Below are 20,266 nucleotides of genomic sequence, written 5' to 3' on the forward strand. Positions count from 1 at the left end.
ACTAAGAAGAATCAATAATAGACTATTAAGAGGTGGGAACAGACCCACCGATCACCGAGCCCCAGTCCCTGCCATGAGCAGATACCCTCACCAGGCCGGGTCACCCAGGGCCCCAACCAACCAGCCAACCAACCCGGCCCTGAACGCCTCCCAAAGCTACGGCACCTACAGCCTCCCTGCACAACCTGCTGCAGTGTCTGACACCCTCACAGGAAAGCATTTCTTCCTCCTGCCTGCTGTCTAACACTCGTTTCTCTGTCCCCTCAGTGCTGAGCCCTTGAAGGGCCCGTGTCCCCGGGTGCCGCGCTGTGTCCCCGCGGCGGGCCGGAACGCAATCGCCGGGTCGCGGTTTCCCGGCGGGCCGCTGCCCGCGGGGCGCGGTTGCGGTGGCGCGGCCGCCATGGACGAGGAGGACACGGTGGGGCCGGCGGGGCTCGCCGGGCCGGGGGCGCTTCCTCGCCGGGCGGGCGGCGGCGGGCGGCGGGGGGAGAGCGGTGGGGGGGGGGGGGCGCCGGCAGGCGCTGCCCGGCCCGGCCCGGTCCTGCCCTGCCCACGCCGCGGGGCCCGGAGCTGCGGGCGAGGCCGTGCCCGGTGTCGGCCCGGGATGCGCCGCCGGCCGTGCCCCCGCCGGGCCCGCGGAGCTGCCCCTCCCCAGCGCCACAGGGGCCTTTCTGGAAAACACTTCCGTTTAATCTCTCGGTTTCCCTTTTCTCTTTCCCTCTCCGGTTTCTCCGGGGAGCACCGGCTCGTGCGGGCTTTCTCCCACTGCCTGTGTTTATTTGCTGTTCTAGAAATTTATTTTTCCTTTCGCACCCTCCCCCCCCCATTTTTTGTGTCCTGTTTCGTTTCTGACGAGTGGCCTTTTTTAAAGCCCTGCCACGTGTGTGCGAGGCGTGGATCACCATTCCCTTGTCCTGGCGCTCCACGGCTACAATTACACGTTCAGAGTTACTGTGGCTGATGGCAGGGGCGATGGTCACTTGTTACCAACCAGAGCTTACACAAAGGGCGTGAATACTCTCCTCTGTAAATAATCTCAGAAGCTGTGCAGTAGCCTAGTAATGATGCCATTTGTTTTACCTGAGCCATTGTGAAAGTCTGCTGTTTTTTGTTCTTTCAGAGAGATTTTAATGAGCGCTGTGCCCAGTGTTCAGAAGTGAACTGGGGTCTCACTGATGGAGGCAGATTTTATTGTAGGTCTTGCCACAACGTCACTGAGGTAAAAAGATAAGTTACTGCCTTGGAAAAGGTTTATTCTCATTCCTTCTTTACTTTATATAAGAAAATGACAGATTTTTCTTCTTGGCATTGAGGGCAGTATTTTTGTTCTTCCTTTTTCTTGCTTTAGTTGACACTGTTTAAAACTAATGTTCCTTGAAATCACAACATTTAGAATGAGCCATCTTGGCCTGCTATGTGCTGTAGCTGTGGTGTCAGTGTGCTCTTGAGATGCCTTAGAAGCATTGCCTGGCTCTTGCTGTGTTTTGTGCAGTCCAAATCTAGGCTAACCCTGATGCATGTCACCTGTATGTCCATGATGGTAATTGTCTATTTTTGAAATTTCCAAATTATAAGTTCAGACTGCCTCGTCTCCTGCTGGTTTAGGAAGTTTGAGTAAATTCCTCCATTATGTTTTATGGTGGGGCAGTCTGTGCAAGTTAGACCTGGCTCTTTTTCTTGCTGAGACGTGTTCCTGTTTTGCAGAGAACTAGAGAAGTTGTAAACACTGATTTTATTACTAATTCAAGAGTCCAAACAATCTCCAAAGGTTCAAGAAAGCAGGAAGAAAATGGTATGTATGAATTTCTGTCTGTATTTTGCAAAAGTGGCTGTTCAGCCACTGTTCACCTAGACCATTTTGTCTTTGTTGGAGAACAAAAGTGGGTAGGCAGGAAAGACTGTAAGAATGGGAACAAAGCGCATCTCCCTGATGCTGTCACAACCTTGAGAGATGACTTTTGATGACTTCCTGAGCCACAGGTGACCTATGTGAGCCCAGTGGTGGGGTTTTTTGATTGAATAGGGGTATGCATTACTTACTGCTGCTTTGATTTGTGGAGGCAAATGCTCACTGAAGGTACTGGTGGCATGCACTGAGATGTGGTGATCCTTTGTTCCTTGTCTGTGATGGCTGTCACCAAACCAGAGGAGCTGTTTGTCTTGGCAGGTGAGGTGTGATGGTGGTCCAGCTCTCAGTGTCAGCCTGGCCTGTGTTACAGGCACTTGGCCCTGCAGCCTGTGCACAAACTGCATGGAAGAGGTTTCATGCAGTTCCAATAGCTGAACCAGCTGCATCTTTCATCCAGAGTCACTTTTTTACTTTTAATTTCATGAATATTCTGAAGTATAGTGGTCATTACATATGAGGATCTGTGCCATAAGGGTGTAGTGGTCAACCTGCTGCTAGAGCTGTGTGTTCTGTGTTGGCTGGATACATCTCTGGTGTGGCCACTTTCAGAAAACAAAGCTGCATTAAAATGCCAAATAAAGCAACGGGTTATCTTTCTCTCTGATATGCTGATCTACCTTTGCTGTGCTGCAGAGGCAGCAGAGAATTGCTACTTTCCTTTGAAAAGAGCAGTTATGTGTAAGTGAAGGGAGGTGTGAAAAGGACCCCTCCACTTTTCCTTATCCTGTATTGCTTCTAAAGTCTGGGCTGTGTACCACTCATGCTCTTCATTTATCCTGTTGAGAACATCATTAGCCAACTCCCAGGTTTCTTGAGAAAGATGTTATTATCTTCACAAGGTCCCTTCTGTGAATGCAGTCATGTTACACTGTGTTTCCTGGATGTACAGCAGTAAGCTGTGTCTGTTGGTTCACTGGTTAGCAGTTAAGAGCAACATCATTAAGGCAGGGCAGAAGCTTTGGGCGGGTAAGTTCTAAGATGGTGAGGTGCAAGGTGTCTTATGGAACAAAAGTAGTGAAGAATAGGCGTAGAAGAAGTGAAAAGGGAGTTGAGAAATGCAGAGAAAATTTCTAAAACCAAAAGCTTGTAGAAAAGGTTAGCAGTAAATTTAGACAGATAAGGGCAAAAAGTAATTGTAATGCAGCTTGAAGAAATAGTGAGTAGATTGGAGCAGGCCCACTTCCTGTGAAATTCATGTTGTGCTAGGATTTTTTAGAAGCTGGGATATTCTTTCATTTAAACATACACGATTCTGTACGAGAGAATGGTAAAGCACATGGTGTTGTTGGTTGCCCGACTCTCTACTGTAATGTTCCAGTTTTCTGTGTCAGGGGTGGGAAAGAAATGTTCATATTTCATTTTTAATGGCAGGTTCTCAGTTATTTTTAAACTGGTAATTTAACAATGCTCCACTCAATTACAAATGCCACACTAGACATCATAATGAATTATATTATTCTTGGGAAATGTGTGAAGTTCTTGTTCAGTAACTTTTCTTCTTGTTTGAGGCTGTGAATAAATGGAAGTTAGTGGAGTGTTCAGTGTAGCTGAACAGTTTATGCACTAGGATCTGAAATTATTAAGTAGAGATGTGGGGATAAGTGTGCATAAGGTTAAAGAAACCCAAAATAGTACAAACAAACATAGCCCCTCTTTTTTTCCCTTAGATGGAGGCAGTGAATGGTATATTTGTGAAGGCTTTCAGCTTGTACTCAAGAAACAAGTGGAAGCTTTAGAAGCATTAGGAGTATGTCCACAAATGAAGGTATGTAGATGTTAAGTGTGGGTTGTACATTCTGTATGTGTGTGTTACAGAAGGTGGGATTTTAAAAGGTTTTAATTTTTAAAGTGAATCACATAAGACCATGTTTAAATTTATTGAGCATATGAAATCAAATATTTTTCTCTGGTAATTTTAAAACATATTTTATAAACCACAGTCAATGAAATTAGAGATGGAACATTATTCAGATTCCTGAGTTAGAAATGATGCTCTTTCTCTCAGCAATTAGTGATCTTGTAAACATTGTACTAATTAGTGTCCATTTGTGTTTATCAGGATGAAATTCTGTGCAATTTTTGGAGGTGTTACCTTCAGAAGAGCAAACAGGCATATTGCAAGAGACCAGCTCCAGAAACTGTCAAAACATTATCAGTAAGTGAAAGCTCAGATCCCATGAGGTGTTTGGTATCTTTTAAAAGCAACAACATAAATCTTTGTTTAGGCTACATACCTTGCTGGTAATAATGTCACTTCAGTATGAAGGAGATCATATAAACAGGTTTGCACGTGTCCATTTTACTGGGTTTTGGAGTTTTTTACCTATTTCAAGAGATGAATATTTCTGTGACTGTATTTGAAACTTCTTATTTAAAAGTATTGTTTTGTCTTGACATAAATAATCAGTAAATACAAATCACAATGCAAAATGTATCATCAGCTACCATCCTCTCCTGCCTGCTCTCTTGAAGTTACTCATTTGATCAAGCTTTGATTCTGTGTATTGCCAACTTTCTGGTCATTGTAGCAGATTAAAATGTAGTCATTAGAAGTTTTTTAATTTTGAGAAATCCTTTAAAAATACTTCATTTTTTCCCCCACTTACTGGTGATTCATGGAGTAAAAATGTGAACAGTTTGGGTTTTAACTTACTGTTAACTTTGCATGGCTCATGTGTTATGTAGTTTGTTAAGATTGAAACAGTAACTAAGAGTAGCTAATACAGACATTTACTTACAAACCCCAGGTATGTGAGAGCAGCACTGATGTGGACAGTGATCCAGAGAGACCCAGCCTTCTGCACTTGCTGTCTCTCTCAGAAAGTGAAGGGGATCTGCAGACTGACTGCAGCTTTGCCTCATCAGTGAGCAAGGTCTCAGGTAGGAGCAGTGAGAAAAAATGTCTGGAAACCAGTTTTTCTGTAGTTTTTAAATGTAAATAAAGTGTATTTATGTATAGTGAATTGGACAAACTGGTTGGAAGGTGTAGTTTTCAGTCTTGTTTGACACTGTACTACTTTATATTCTACCAGAAATAGGAGACTTCCTCCCTCAACCCCCACCCAAGGAGATAAAAGTTGAACAGAACCTGGAAATACAGTGGGAAATGCAGGAGGAGGTTCTGTTTTATGGCAAATTTGCTCCATGTCTCCTGTTTGGAGTGGGAAAAAAAATGCTGTTATATCTGCCAAGCTAGATGTTCACAAACACAGCAGCTTTGAAGAATAAGCACTTACTTAACCAATAGCAGAGCTGTCTGTCATGATTTGATGTTAAAAAACATGAGTTTGTTCTTCAAGGGGGTGTATTTTTTTTCTATTCCATAGATATATTTAGCTTTTTAAGTTTTTTCTTTACATTATTTTGGTATTTCTGTATCTTTTGTCTCCACAGTCTTTTTACTGCTTTCCCAATGACCCCTTCTATGAAAAATCATATTTTAGCATCCCGTCAGTTTCTTTTTTCTGCTCACAGTAGCAGCTGGAAAATATTTACAGAATGCTGAAGTTTTTAGTTAAAATGTTGTAGAAAATTGGAGTGTTGGGTTCTGCCTGGCAAGTGTAATACCAGACAATGCTGCAATACCTGATACTGGAAATGTATTGCAAGGCACATTTGAAAGCTTTTGCTCATGTTTTAAACTTACAATGGTTTTCTTGCTTGCTTTATTCTTTGCTTGCTTTTTCCTTCTTTATCTCTGTTTCTTATTCCCCTGTTATATACTATCCTACTTATGTCATGTTTGTGTTCTTCTGTGATACTGCTTCTCTACCCTCAGAAGAATGCAATCTTGTTTTTTCAGGCTTTTCTCTTTATTTTGTAAAGTCCAGAAGTGATAGACTGAGAAATTTGATCAACAGCAATTAGAAAAATAAATGCATGTTTAAAACTCCAGACAGAATTAGGGAGGGGAGGGGGAAAGGTATAAAAATGGTGATGCAAATTTTTTTGAATATTATGCTAGAACCTTTCATCCTTACATATTAAAATGACAACATTTTGAGGTAAAGAGTCACTGTATGTTTGTGCATGTAGGATCTTGGATGTTATACAAATATAATACAAAAAGGAAAGAATTGAGTGAAGAATTTCTAGTGAAAGTGTTTCCTTGAATTTTCTTCGCCTTTTTGAAGTCTAGAGGAACTCCTTTTTTTCATGGTGCTTGTGCTTTCATAGGCCTTGTTGCTTGAAGTTTTGGAACAGCGAGATAATCTTAAATAGGCCATAATTTATTGTCTTGGTTCGTTGTTTCAGAGCTTCCAGTAGTCATCAATTTCACTAAAATCACTAGAAATTAGTTAAGAGTTCAGTGATACTTGAAGTAAATTTTAGTGAAATCAGACAACCATAGGTATAGTTTTGCCTGTTGAAATTTAACATAAGTAAGTGTATTCTAGTCTATTGTAAACTCTTGTGAAGATTCATGAATATTCTCTTCAGTGTTGTTTTTGCTGAGCTGTTATTGCTACAGAGTAGAAACCTCAACACCCTTCTTTCCCTAAGAGGCTCGTCCAGGTAGCAATTGGGGTTTTTCTTTGTTATTTTTGTGTAGGGTTAATAGCAAATTCCACTGAGTACAGCACCAAGATATTGCTAGAGAAGCCTATAAAACTCTTAAATTATTAGCTGCGTGTAACTGTGTGTTGTCATGCCTTGCATAAGCTGGAAGAAATAAAAGGAAATTGTGTGCCATCATTATGGCCACAAATATAATGAGGATTATTTTAAATTGAGCTAAATGTGAAATTAACAATGAAGCTTCAGTCATGAAGCTGCTTTTAAGCACAGGTATCCATGTGAAAGGTGAAGCACTTGACTCCAGGGATTAAACCGATGTTCAGTGTTCCTGCCTTTTGTTCCCTGATGAACCTGTGCGTGCTGGGATCTCCGCTCTGCACCGGGGCTTCGGGCCGGCTCTCAGGGGCCGTGCCGTGCCGTGCCGTGCCGTGCCGTGCCGTGCCGTGCCGTGCCGTGCCGTGCCCGTGCCGTGCCCGTGCCGTGCCGTGCCGTGCCGTGCCGTGCCCGTGCCGTGCCCGTGCCGTGCCGTGCCGTGCCGTGCCGTGCCGTGCCGTGCCCGTGCCGTGCCCGTGCCGTGCCGTGCCGTGCCGTGCCGTGCCCGTGCCGTGCCCGTGCCGTGCCGTGCCGTGCCGTGCCCGTGCCGTGCCGTGCCGTGGCCGCAGCCGGGCTCCGGGGCCGGTAGGTGGCATCACAGCCCGGCCCAGGAGGCGCCGTGTGCGGTGTCCCCGCTCTGCGGGCGCTGCCCGCGGGACCTGCCCCGCTGCCCGGCCCTGCCCCGCTGCCCGGCCCTGCCCCGCTGCCCGGCCCTGCCCCTCTACCCGCCCCTGCCCCTCTGCCCGCCCCTGCCCCTCTGACTGACCCTGCCCCACTGCCCGGCCCTGCCCCTCTGCCCGACCCTGCCCCTCTGCCCGACCCTGCCGCCCCGCAGGTGTGGCTGTCCCCGAGCCCAGGAGCTGCCAGGCTCTCGGAAGGTCCAAATTGTTTCCAGCGGGCTCTTCGCCCTGGCCCTGCGGCTCCCAGCTGGGGAGCTCTGGGTCCAGCTCTCGCCATTCCTGTCTGAACAGGTGGACAGTTTGTGGGGAAGTGAAGAAAATCTCTGCAGAGTCAATGCTGACATTGTGTGCTGGTGTGCTTTAAATGCATTTTCCTTCATCCTGGCTGGGTCATGATGTAGGGAAGAGAGGCCTACAGGGTTTTTTTAATTATTTTTTTTTGGTCCTCTTTCCCTGAACTTGCAGGCTTCACTGCTGAAAAGGTTCTAAACTCATAAATCACTCTACCAAACTAAATTTTCTCTGTTTCTCTTAGTTTCTAGTGATTTACCTCAGTAAGGAAGTAGAGAGGTTTGGATGGTAATTTATTGGGGTTTTTTTCCCACCCTCTTCACCATTTCCTACATTCTTCTTGTTTCTTTGACATTGAATTTATATACTTTTTTTTAAAGAATACCTGTGTTTCCACAGTTAGAGATTATAAGACAGATGGATTCAGGGCAGACTTCTAACATCAGTAAAATTTCTGCAATGTAAATGACTCCTTCATTAAAGTCCTGCCTGTGTTGAAGTTTAAAACTGTGTTTTAATCCCAAACTCAGTCATTGATTTAAGTACATCAAATTTTCCCTTGTTTCCTCACAATTCCTTTATCTCTCAAATGGAAAACAGTATTTCCAGCTCATAAGTACTATTAGTTACATGTTATATAGGAGTTAATGTCCTAGTCAAGTGGAATAGCACTTTATGAAAGAGGTTCTCATCTCATATTGTGGTGGATGAATAAATTAGGGTTAAATTGTTTCATAGAAAAGTACACAAACAAGCAAAAAACTCAAAGTAATTATTTCAAAATGTTACTAGTCGCTGAACAAGTCTTGTATGTTCCTTTATCTTGTTTTTTGTATGCCATGGTTCATGTTTCTATCACATCAATTGCTTTTTTTCTTTTCTGTTTTTAACATAAACCCAAGAAAGCACCTCTGTGTACTCTGGATCAGTAGATGGCAGCTTGTATTTAATGAAGAACCAAAAGGAGAAACTGAGGATGACGATGCCAATGACCCTTTCATTTTGTTACATGGCATTACTCTGGGTGAGGGAACCAATTACATTGTCTGAGCTCTTAAGGTATGAACATTCTCTAGTGAAGAATTGTTGCTTTTATAAATATTAATAATTTTTTAAAAAATGGATCTCTACTATTGCCCTCTTATGAAATTACTCAGTAATAGTGAGAAGTTCTTTGTATTTAGTTGTCTTGTCTTTCCTTTGTCATAACCATTTGTGCAGCTGCTGTTAGAGGACGTTCTCTGTTGATTGCAATGAATTTCAAAGACTTATAAGGAAGAAAGTTTGGAAGTTTGAGAAGTTTTTATCCTTCTCCTTCAAAAATTCCTAAGACTTGCTGGAGGTGTGTATGGCCACACTTCCATGATATTTGCTGCTGTCAGCATGTCAGAATTAAATGAGTAAACATTCTCCAGGACTTACATCAGTGTCACCATGCAAACAATACCAGCAGTATACAGTGATCTGAAATGCAGCAAAGTAACTTAATGCAGTGGAGTTATTAATTGAAATTAATATAGAAAGATAATTTTGTCTTCATATCTTTGTATCTTTAATTATTAAAGTTCAGAATAATACCTTTTAATATGGTAAAAATAAATTGTTCTAATAATAGGGTTTGATGCTAAATGGAGACTGTCAGGCTACTGCTGACAATGCAGTTCCCTTCTCTCCCCTACAAAAAGACAATGAACACTTTACTAATTTACTTCAGGAGTGAAAAATAACTCATCAACTCTTCTTGTTGGAAATAAGTATTTTAAATCGGGCCCAAATAAGTTCAGGAATTCCTAGATTTTCCTTGGAAGACCTTTTGTATTCTGATACCCTTTTTTAACAACTGTTGAAATACTGGTTATTTCTAAACAGATGGTGAGAAAACATTACTTGGCTAAAATTTAAGGAATAGCAACACTCAAGTAAATACATTGGTAAATCAGATTGAAAACTCAGACAAAATAAGGGAAAAGCTGATTAAAAATCAGTGCTTTCATTCTTATTTTTCAAATATATAACCTGTGAGTTAAAAGGCAAGGCAATGGGTACACTGTCCCCCACCTGTGGTGCTTCCAACTGGTGTAGCTGCTGAAAGTGTGATGAATGCAAGGGGGTTTTTCCCCCAGAGCCTGATATTCCATCGTGGCCTCTTTTACCTGGTGTGCCATGTTCCACCTGCACTTTTCTAGCTTTGTATAAGCTTTCCAAGAGGGATGAGTATGCAAGGACACTTTTTTGCAAGTACTTTTAAAATGGGGAGATTTTTATGTCTTGCAGTACAGTAGCTACTACTAAATAATCAGTTTAAGCCTTTGATTTTATTTTGGGGCTGCCTGTTGCCTTCATTGATCAGAATTGCACAAACCATTGTGTATTTGCATAACTGGACATGCTATTGCATAAAAGATGCTTGTGAAATTTTCAGTAAAATGCCATAATATTCAGAATTCATACTAGTATCCTGCAATACAGAAGTATTTATTGAGTAGATTAAGGAATAGTAGAACTCAAAAGTACTTCTCAATAACAAGATTTTTACTGGCTACATTCTTCCTTAGGAAATTCTGTACGAGTCAGAACTACCATAACATATTCTGTATTCTTGTGAATGATCAGCAAACAAATAATGTTTGTATATGGCAAAAATCCAGGTAGTAAATTACAATTTCTGGGACAGAGCAGCTGGTTTACACTGGGGAATTATTAGTTACCCCATCCTGTTTGGAGAGAAAAAATTATTAATTAAATATATATTCTTTGGTTATTGTATCTTGGAAACTGTCTCTGGAAGCATTTTTGGCTCATACTAGGCAAAGACATCTTCACATGTTTCTGTCTAAGTACAATGGTGTGGTTGAAAGAAAACCCAACCAAACAACAACTGTTGAAGTCAGCTGTCAAGAGGGAAGATAGATTGTTTTGTTTGCATGTGAATGGTAAATTTTTGTATTTGGCACTTTAAAAATTGGAGACTGCAAAAAAGATCCTGGAAAATTATTCAGAACCTGGAGATTATCCTTTGGACTAATATTCTTAAGAGATGAGTGCACTTGAAAGGATTTAGACAAAATATGAAAGAAGTGAAAAGGTTGGAAAAAGATTTAAAAAATCAAGCAGCAAATATAGCAGAGAAAGGCATAATCTGAAACTAATAATTGGACATTGAAGTAAGATTATTTGAATGAGAAGATATAATTTAGATACAATTTATGTGTGTAAGACTGTAAATCATAATGATTCAGTAACTTTAAATGCACTGAACATACAAACTGGATTAAGTACAGAAAGTGAAGTTTAAAAGAATGTTATTTGTATTGCAAAGTTTTACCATGATACGATAGTTATATAAGACTGTAATTACGTTATCATGCTTCCCTCCCTACCCTTAAGGTCTTTGCCTTTCAACAAGTTTGATGAAGGAGTAGAAAGAATTTTAAATTGCATGAACTGCCATAAAATACTTGTTTTCTGACTTCTGAATATTTAAGTTTTAAAAATCAGACAATGTTCACATTTTTGCATGCATTAAGATACAAAATAACGACAGACTGATGATGAAAACTATGCAGAGACAGCCTTAAGTATTCAGCATTACCTTTTAAGTCTTTGTAGGCAAATTATTTTATTTAAACCAGCTGAATTAGAGTTCTGTTTAAAGTTGTGTCTTGTTTTTTCCTCAGTTTGGTTTTCTCTGTACCCTGAAGTCAGCTGACTACCACTCCTCCCTTGTGATACATGCTTAGGCACTATGGTCGGGCAATCTGCCAGCTTTTAAAGGATTTACAACACCAAAAATATACTCCTCCTTGCTACTTGACACACTTAGTAGAAAAACACTACAATTACCTCCTCTGACAGGAACATTTTGGTTTAAAAATAACACTTTCAAAAATGTTCTGCTCAAGTCTATGTTACACATTAAATCCTTTGTGAATAGTCTTACAATATTCCATATGATGTATATTATTCATTTAAATAATAAAATAGTTGAGTTTTGGAAAAAGTTTTTAAGATGCTAGACTTTTGGGTTCTGAGAAATAATGCCTTTCAAATGAGGTTATACCTAGTTGTGCTGGCAAGACTAAACTTATAATCAGTTTGTGGCATTACTGTGGCTTGAACAGATGCATCACTTCCTTGTAGCATGCTGAGGACCTAGGATTTTTTTCATACTTGGGCCTTATTAATGTATATTGCTGCTATAATTAAAAGACCATGGACTGTGTACTGTATCTGACAGTCAAGTTTTCAAGCACCTCCCTGATAGAACATAGTCCTGCAGGTGTTTTGACCATCTGTCTGTTAAATGAAAGGTTTGGAGGAACAGCAGACAAAAGAAACTGTTCTGAAGTGCTATTCCAAATCTGGACTTCTGAATTAAGTGTTAAAACTTGAATCATCAGCACATTCTATTCATAACAGGGTATTTCTGCTGTATTTTAAGAGTGTAAAACAACTTCTAACCTGAGAGAAAGGAGCATTCTTTTTTTTTCTGGAGACAATAATTTTAAGCTAGAAAAGATACTATTTTTTAAACAGTTTCAGTGCTTTGACTTGGTACAGCCAAATTAGTGAAATTTTTTTTTTTTTTTAAATGGTGTTTTGGTGGACACTGCTTGTCTCTTGCAGTGTAAGGATGTGGTTCCAGCATCAGTTTGAGCTGCTCAAAGTTTATGTTGCTGTGGTCATGCATAAACATTCCTGTTCTTTCTCTTACCATGAGTACTAGCATTCATCTGGTTTATGATTTATTAGTTGAAAGTAGATCTATAGAAGATAAATTTTGTAAAAGAAAGTTTCACTGGACATTTTAGTGTAGGTTAATGTGCTTCACTGCTGTGTCTTTCTGCCTTGTGCTGACAATAAAGTTCCTGCAGTCATTTGAGTCTGTTGGAGTGAAACTCTGAAGAGACCTAGTTCCCAATCTGATCCTCTGAGAAGTCACACAAGTGCTTTTGTCAGCAGGGAGGAGTGTGGGGCCGGGGACTGAAGCAGGGTGGGATTTCCCATTTCAGAGGCAGCAAGCTGTGAGGGTGATTTGGCTACATCACCACTATACCACACCCAAAACAATGCCCTGATTGTCTGTCCTCTTCCAGCTGCTGCTGTGCTGGCTCAGGCATTTGCTGCTCTCGGTGTCTTGCTGCCAGGCCTTCATATCTGACAGCTAGTGGTGTGATTGTGCCTTAACGTGTGTCAGCCAAAGCTTATCATCAGCTGAGCCAGTAATGCATCACTGTTGCTGAAAGGGGAAGGCCCTGCTTTCCTTTTTTCTCTTCTCCTGCCAGTGTGATGCACCCCCTTCCCTCTGGCAGCTGTTTCACATGTAGAGCCCTCTGTGAGCCTCTTCACAGTTTGTTACATGATGAAAGAAACCTTGCTGGTAATAGGTAACAGGTGATTTTCTGCTGCTGTTGTGACTTATATTTGGGGGAGAGACGAGCAACAGGAGCTTATGGCTGGATCACAAGGAGGGGAGGTCTTGCTAGTTGTGTTGAGCTTTTAGTTTGGCTCCATCAACTTTGTGAAACCATACTTTAAGCTGATGTTCCTCAGTTTAGTGGATGACTAAAATGAGCTAAGGGGCTGATGTGCCAACTGCTCAGCAGGTCAGGCACGGTGGGGAGGACCAGCAGTGGGGGCTGGGTTTGGAGAAAAACCTCATGGGAGCCCAGTGCACATCTCCCCTCAGGATGGGGAAATGCTGTTTCTGCTGGTTGAGGAAAGCTATTGAAATTTCATTAGGAAAATGATCATTACACAATTTGATTGAAAAGGACTGTACACCACCTGTTACTTCTTCACTTAAGAGACTAATAAGCAGAGCTTTTGAACAAAGGCTGTTGGGCAGTATGATTTTTCATATTGCTGTTATTTTTCAGGAATCATTATAAATTATTCTAACTGAAACAGTTTTGATCATGAAATGCACTTTTTATTTTAATCCTGGGTTTTACTCATTTTTTTCAAGTAAACTGAAAATTCGGGTAAGACTGCTTAAAAAAAGTATAACTGTGAACTTTGCAGTAACTAGCTTTTAAACATAATTTTAGTCAACTTGAATAGATACATACTACGTAACATGGAACAAATAGTGATGGGGGCACAGAACTGGGAGATAGCAGGTGAGCTTGTGAATTGCTGTAGGCTCAAAAGGGACATGAGATGTTTGTATACCAAGAAGTTACTAATCTATGTAGAAAGATCAGAGAGGTCCTGTGCAGATAACAGTCATCAGCAGGGGAGAAAATTGTTTTCAGTCCTGATATTAGTTAATGAACAGTCTTCTCTGTTTGTAATGTTACCTTATTCAGGTTTAATGTACTCTTTTAACAAAATGGGTTTGGAGAAGAGGAGACGGGAAGGCATTTCTAGCTTAGACCTATGGCAGTGTGCCTTAGTGTGGAATGAGTGTGTTGCCTTGTGGGGACCTGTGCTTGTTCAATGCTTGCTTGGCCTGTTGTGGGTGTCTGTTAAGATTCTGGATAAGAGCAGAGGTTTGGTGTAGTGGTGGCTTTTTATTGGTATCTGTTGTTAAGTCTCATCTTTTTTTTTTTTTTAAATATATATGTGTGTGTGTGTGTGTATTCAGGAAAAATATCAATACTGTCAACCACTTATCAAAACCAGTTTTTAACAACAAAGATGTATTATTTGTGTGCAAATAAAAATTAAACTATTTTTATTTATTAGTATACAAACCAGTTTCTATTCATACCTCAGTAATACTTTTTTGAAAAGTATCATCATAGAAATGTGATTAATGTGGCTTCAGTTCTATATATCCACTTATCATTCTGTGATTTTTCTTCCCTATTATGTTACTTGATTCAAACTCCTCCAGCAGAAAGTCTGTGTTTTAAAAGTAAAATTTACTTAAAGCTTTAGAATTTTAGAAAAAAAAAAAATCAATACCATTCAAAGGAGTCTTAAAGCAGTTCAAGAAATGCAGTAGTTGAAGAATGTGCAGAACAAGCTCCATGTAAGCTTGTTGATTGTATGCTTACTGCCATAATGTTATCATTTATCAGTTACATCTGAGTTTGAACTTAGAAGCCTGTTAAATGATTGAACTGATTTTTGTTCTGTGGAGCATTTTGGATGTGTAATTTCAAGTTGAATTGTTTAGGTAGCATAATACTGATGTTATTTCGAATCAGAAGTTGATTTGTATATTAATTTTATAATAAACATATGAATTTGTCATCCTATATATTATTTTGATTTGGTCTTCTTTTTTTTTTAATGCAGGTATGTTGTTGAAGGGCATATTCCATATTTGAATGTTTTTCAGCATTTTCCGGAGAAGATGAAGTTATGTGGACTTGATCTTAAGATCTTTTGTGTAGAGGTAATTTTTTTCTTAAAGGAAAAATTAAAAAAACCCAACCAAAGCCTAGTTATTTTGTGGTATTTTAATTATTTTGGGCACTGTACTAATAAATTGATTAAATCTCTTGTTATGTAATGGGATTCATATTTCACAGTACTGGAGCTGGCAGAAACTATTGCACTCTGTGACTTGCAGTGCTTTAGTCTTTAACCAGTCTTATTAAACTGATTACCTAAGTTAGAATGAAATCAATAAGTACTTGTGGAGAAAAGGGTATTCAGAACTGTTCTCAAAACACCCAGAAATAAGAATTAGCTTCAAATCTAAGGGCAATATATTATCCCTTCTGCTGCTTATTTAAAATAGCTCTTGAATTTTTTTGTAATTCCATATACTTTTAATAAAATACGGTTTAGATGCTATCTCTTGTTCAGTTCCTTGCTGTACTGATCGAAATATATCAAACCTAAAATCTGCATAAGGGGATACAGCTCTTCTAGGAACTGAATAGTAATGGATAATCTTGAGTGAAATTTAAATTTCCCTTATTTAAGATTCTTATGTATTGTGGTAACAATTGTCCAATGACATTTCTGTTGCAGATAAAAATTTATTACGGATTTTTGAAGTGGGCAGATAAAATCTTAGCTTTTAAGAGCAGAAAGCAGCAATTCTGCCAAACCCTCACTGATGATGTTGCAAGTAACATTACCATTCTCCAATACGTAGCTTATGTTCAGCAGGTCATGAGTTGTTCAGGAGTTGTGCCTTCAGAAGTTTAAGCATTTATATTATTTTTGGGTTTAAATTACTGTTTTCCTGTCCGGATAAATGAGAATTGTGATCTCAACTTCTAAAGATCAGGAAATAAATTTAATATAAACCCTCTTGATTTCTTTGTGTTAGATATTTCCTTAACAGAAAAGATGTTAGCTTGAAATATGAGTATAAACTTGGTTTTAAGTGTTCGTCTTTCTTCATGTCTGTCTTCTGGATGAGTTTTTGTTTCATGAATTGCAGCTGTAAAGCTTGTACCATACCTCAAAGTGGGAGAACTGGTTTACAGAGAGGAGATGACAGTTTCCTTTGGAGGATCCTACTATTTCCTTTTGGGATACAGCTGCTCCCTTCACTTTCAAAGCATAACTAGATATGCGCACTAATCAAGGAATCTCTTAACTGTGTTTTCACTGAGACATATAGGTACAGTTCTGTAAGCTTACTATACCATTTGTTCTCCAGCCACTCCAGTATTATTGTGGCTTCCTCTTTTTAGAAATATCTGCTCCTTACTCTACCTTCAATGTTAGTTTAGTAAGGCATTCTCAGTTTTACTTAATGTTTTTTACTACATCATGAGGCTGATAATTGCAAAATCCTTACTAGCTCTTTCCTACATCTCATGTTTCTCACTGCAGCACTGAGATTACTGATGTCTTGCTTTGTCTAGTTTTGGCATCTGAGTTTTGAGAAATTCAAGAGATGAGGTTATTGTCCTGGAACAGGAAATGAGATTGTATAATACTCCATTCTGAAAATATAGCTTACATTCTTTTCTGCTTTGTCCTCTGTGTAGAATATTTTGTAAATATTTAAAAACTGTAAAAACTTAAAAACCTTTATGATATTATGGCTTTATAACCAGGTGTAAGTTACTCTACTGCCATTATTTGTTGTGCTTCAAGTGTGGTGAATATAAGGTGGAAGCATGTTCCAAAATATTGTTAAATGACAGAACTATTCCATATGTTTCCTTTTTTATTTTGAACAGATTTTTAATGCATTTAGTTGTCTCCTATGCAGCCCAAATTTGAATCCAGAAGTAATTATGTTACTGTAACTTGAAGGATTTGAAATCATACTAAATATCACTTTATCAGTTAAGTGCAGATGAAGCCTAACTTGATGAGGCTCATCTTTTATATAAATATTCTTAGTGGCTTAAAGACTTTTTTAAGTAACAATTTCCCACATACCCAAAATATGCTGAATTTGTACAAGGTTGAAGTTGTTACAGGTGTTAGAAAAGTCAATGCAACATTATTACGAGGTGAGTCATGTCTGCTTTCTGTGTAGTGGCATGTGTGTGTATACACACACAAAGGGGGTTTTATGACTTGTCATTTAGTAGTAGTTTTCCATATGCAAGGAATGGGACTGGTTTCAGGCTTCCCAGCTGTGATAAATTTCTTCGTTGTGTAATTTAGGGATGGAGTCAATATCACTGACGATTTTTCCCTGTGTTGCATAGTATTTAGCAATTAGAGGTGTTTGCAGTATCTGCCATCCCAGGAGAGGCTGAGAGAGATGGAGGTTTTATCACTGAGAAGGAAAGGCAGGGGGGGATTTCAGTAACTTGTATAAATGTCTGTCAGGAGTGAGGATGGTGTTGGGCTTTTTTCTTGCTGGTATGCAGTGGAAGGACAGGAGACAACTGAAATACAGGGCACAAACTGCAAATCAGGAAATTCCATTTAAATATAAAACTTTTTCACTGTGCAAAGGTGAAAGCCTGGAACAGGCAGCCCTGGGCCACTGTGGAGTCCCTGTCTTCAGAGGTACACAAAACCTGATGGGACCCAGTCCTGAGCAGCTTGCTGTAGTTGATGCTGCTTCTGCAGAGGTGTTGAACTCCATGGATAATCTCCAGAGGTCCCTTCCAACCTCAAGTATGCCTTGTGTTCAGTATAGGTGGCAGATAGGCCCTTCATATTTTGGTAGTGGAACAGCTAACAAACAAGAAGGGCATAATTCTTTGTTCTGCTGAAACTGAACTTTATTTAAAATACCTCCCACAAAGGTATGGTTGCATCTGAACACTTCTGTCCAGAGGTCTGGGAGCTCTGGCATGACTGTCTCATAAATAAAAAAGGAGCCTCCAGCTCTCTGTATCAACTTTAATCATGATGTATAACTGGTAGACAGGTGTCAGGGCCTAGCTGGAGATAAGTACTGCTCAAAAGTGTTTTATGAAGGATAAAAGTATGTTACAGAAGATATTTAAGAAAAATAAGTTATCTTCCATATGTATTTATCTTTCTGTTGCTCCAAGTCAATTTTCTAAGCTTTTACTTAATTAGTCATCGTATTTATCCCTTCCTTTATTAAACCATGTATATTAGAAATTAGCCCTTGGAAAAGAGGTTTTACCTAAATGTACAATGAGAGAGTTAACAGGGCAAACAGCAGCAGCCTCAAGATGCTCCTGTTTTGTTCAGAAGTTCTAACTTCCCAGTACAAGGGAGGAAAAGCAAAATTTCCTTTTTCTAAAGCAAGTATTCTTATTCCATTTTATTAAAAATCTTTTTGTATGTATGAAGGAAGAATAAGATAGATAAGTTTTTGGTTTTGTTCTCTGCAGGAGGTCAAGGGTTTTTTTCTTGTATTGGCAAATTGTTTAACTACAGTAAATCTCTGCTCATCCTAAGGCTTGTGCCAAGTAGCCAATACATCTTTGATAAATGCAGTCATCTTTTCTCCTTGTCACTGTCCCTTTTTAATGCACTTAGGATATCCAGGATTTAGGATATCTGTTTCTTGTAAGACCCATTACTGTAGGAGTTAAAATGTATTTGTAAATTAGTAGTAGTATATATAAAGTTCACTGGAAAATTTGTTTTCAGCTTGTATTATTTTATTGATATGATCTGTCCTCCAGCTGCACACAAATTCCCTCTTTTATTTCTGCATGAAGTGGGGATACATCTTTAAAATACACATTCTCTATTTTGCTTTTAGGGATTTATCTTTATCCTTATACAAAACTGATTAAAGCATCTCTTTTGTCTTGAACTATTAACAACTTGTCTTTGCCATAGGTCCATCTTGCAATGCATTCTACGCTTGGGACTATATACCCAATTATCTTTCAAGTATTATTTTGCTTGTGTTTAAAAGTTGCTTGTGTTTTGCTGCCTTGAATTTACTTTTAGCTTTCATTACTTTTTATAAAACACACTATTTTTTTGTGTATTTTACCTTCAATGCATTGTAAGTGGATTTTTTTTTTTAATGTCCAAAAGTAATACTTGGTTTTGATTCTCACATTCTTCACACACACACAAAAATTTAAATGCATTTGTATATATAGGTAAGCAGGTCGCTCCCATGGATGTTGGGCAACATGATTTACTAAAGTACTGAAGATAACAACCACGTCACTTTGGAGTATGTGCCATGTGCAACAGGATAGGTGTAGTCTCATAAGCATCTTTCAGATCCTGTTGTGCTAAAGAGCTTTGGAGATGGTTGTCTCTCGATGCACAAATATCTGGACTTGGCAAGGAGCACAATGTGTGACCTCAGAGAAGTTCCCTTCTCTTAATCTCTTCCCCAAATTTAAAAGAAAACTTTAGGAAGAAACAACTTAAGAATCTTTTTTTTCCCCAAGGATGGGGAGGCCTGGAGAAAGTTGAGCTTGGTGGGTTAGTTGAATTCTTTTCAGACCTGTTTACCAACTTGTCCCTGAAGACAAAAGGAATGGGTATTTACTGAGTTATCCTTACTACAACTACTTCTGCCCTGGAGAGTGGTCATGGAATGGCTTCTCTATAAGCCTTTCTCCAGTCCCCCTTCCCCATTCCTTTACTCTTAGGTAGAAGTGGCTGCACAGTTCTAAATCTGCATGCTTTACAAGGCTGCTGAATGTTTTAGTGTTGATGGTGTTGTTGATACACCTTGCTGCCTAGGAATCTGTATCTTAAAAATACTCCCTTTTTTGTTTTGTAATTCAATTCCATCCTCTCTTTTTTTGTGGTTTTTGTTTGTTTTTATAATCCAGAGCATTTCTGCCTGTAACAGGGAATGTAATTACTTAAAAAGATTTGACCTTGTCAACATCATAAAATTACCATGTATACTACTTTTTGATTGTCTTAGTATAGCTTTTTTTTGGTTGTTTCTTTTTACACATCCAACCAACTTGGATTAACAGAAGCACTGTTTAGTTTGAATTCTGGTCTGTCTAATTCACCTATTTCCATCCATAGATGTCTTGAATCTTAAATTACTTCCGTTCATTTAAATGACTTATAGTCAACTCCTCAGAATTTTCCATGATACAGAAACGCTTTCCAAACTTCCAGCTGAGAATGATGTTAGCACTCTTCCTTTACCTTTGCCTGTGGAAAATTCTTGAATGCATCCTGATAAAGCAGCAAAAATATACTCTGCTAGTCATAAATCACTGTTGTGGACAAGAGAGAGGAATAATGAAACTCAAAATCACATGTCATGATTTTTTTCCCTTTTATCCCACCTAACTGAAAAGCTTCTTGTTCTTACCTTCTTGCTGATCCCTTGTTTCTTTCAGGTTTAATGGCTTATCATTCTATATTAAAATTATGTTTCTTTCCCTCTGTGTTGAATTAGTGGAGTAGCTCTGGGCAGCTCAGTTGGGTTCAGTTAAATAAGGACTTTTAATTAATGCTTCGTTATGAACTGATG

At 39.3% G+C, this 20,266-nt stretch overlaps 1 protein-coding gene across 1 annotated transcript in view; it reads left to right on the forward strand.

Moving 5' to 3' along the window:
• Positions 1-360: 360 nt before the first annotated feature.
• The window catches only part of TAF1B (TATA-box binding protein associated factor, RNA polymerase I subunit B), a 45,748-nt gene continuing 25,842 nt past the window's right edge, over positions 361-20,266 (forward strand). Inside the window, exons 1-8 of the mRNA XM_083858232.1 lie at positions 361-418; positions 1,121-1,219; positions 1,705-1,792; positions 3,577-3,674; positions 3,969-4,064; positions 4,657-4,789; positions 8,394-8,550; positions 14,740-14,839. Coding sequence (XP_083714358.1) covers positions 401-418; positions 1,121-1,219; positions 1,705-1,792; positions 3,577-3,674; positions 3,969-4,064; positions 4,657-4,789; positions 8,394-8,550; positions 14,740-14,839 — 789 coding nt within the window. The 5' untranslated portion in view covers positions 361-400. The remainder of the gene's footprint in view (positions 419-1,120; positions 1,220-1,704; positions 1,793-3,576; positions 3,675-3,968; positions 4,065-4,656; positions 4,790-8,393; positions 8,551-14,739; positions 14,840-20,266) is intronic.

Source organism: Zosterops lateralis (genome assembly GCF_965231275.1).
Source record: "Zosterops lateralis genome assembly, chromosome: 3".
NCBI classification, from domain to species: Eukaryota; Metazoa; Chordata; class Aves; order Passeriformes; family Zosteropidae; genus Zosterops; species Zosterops lateralis.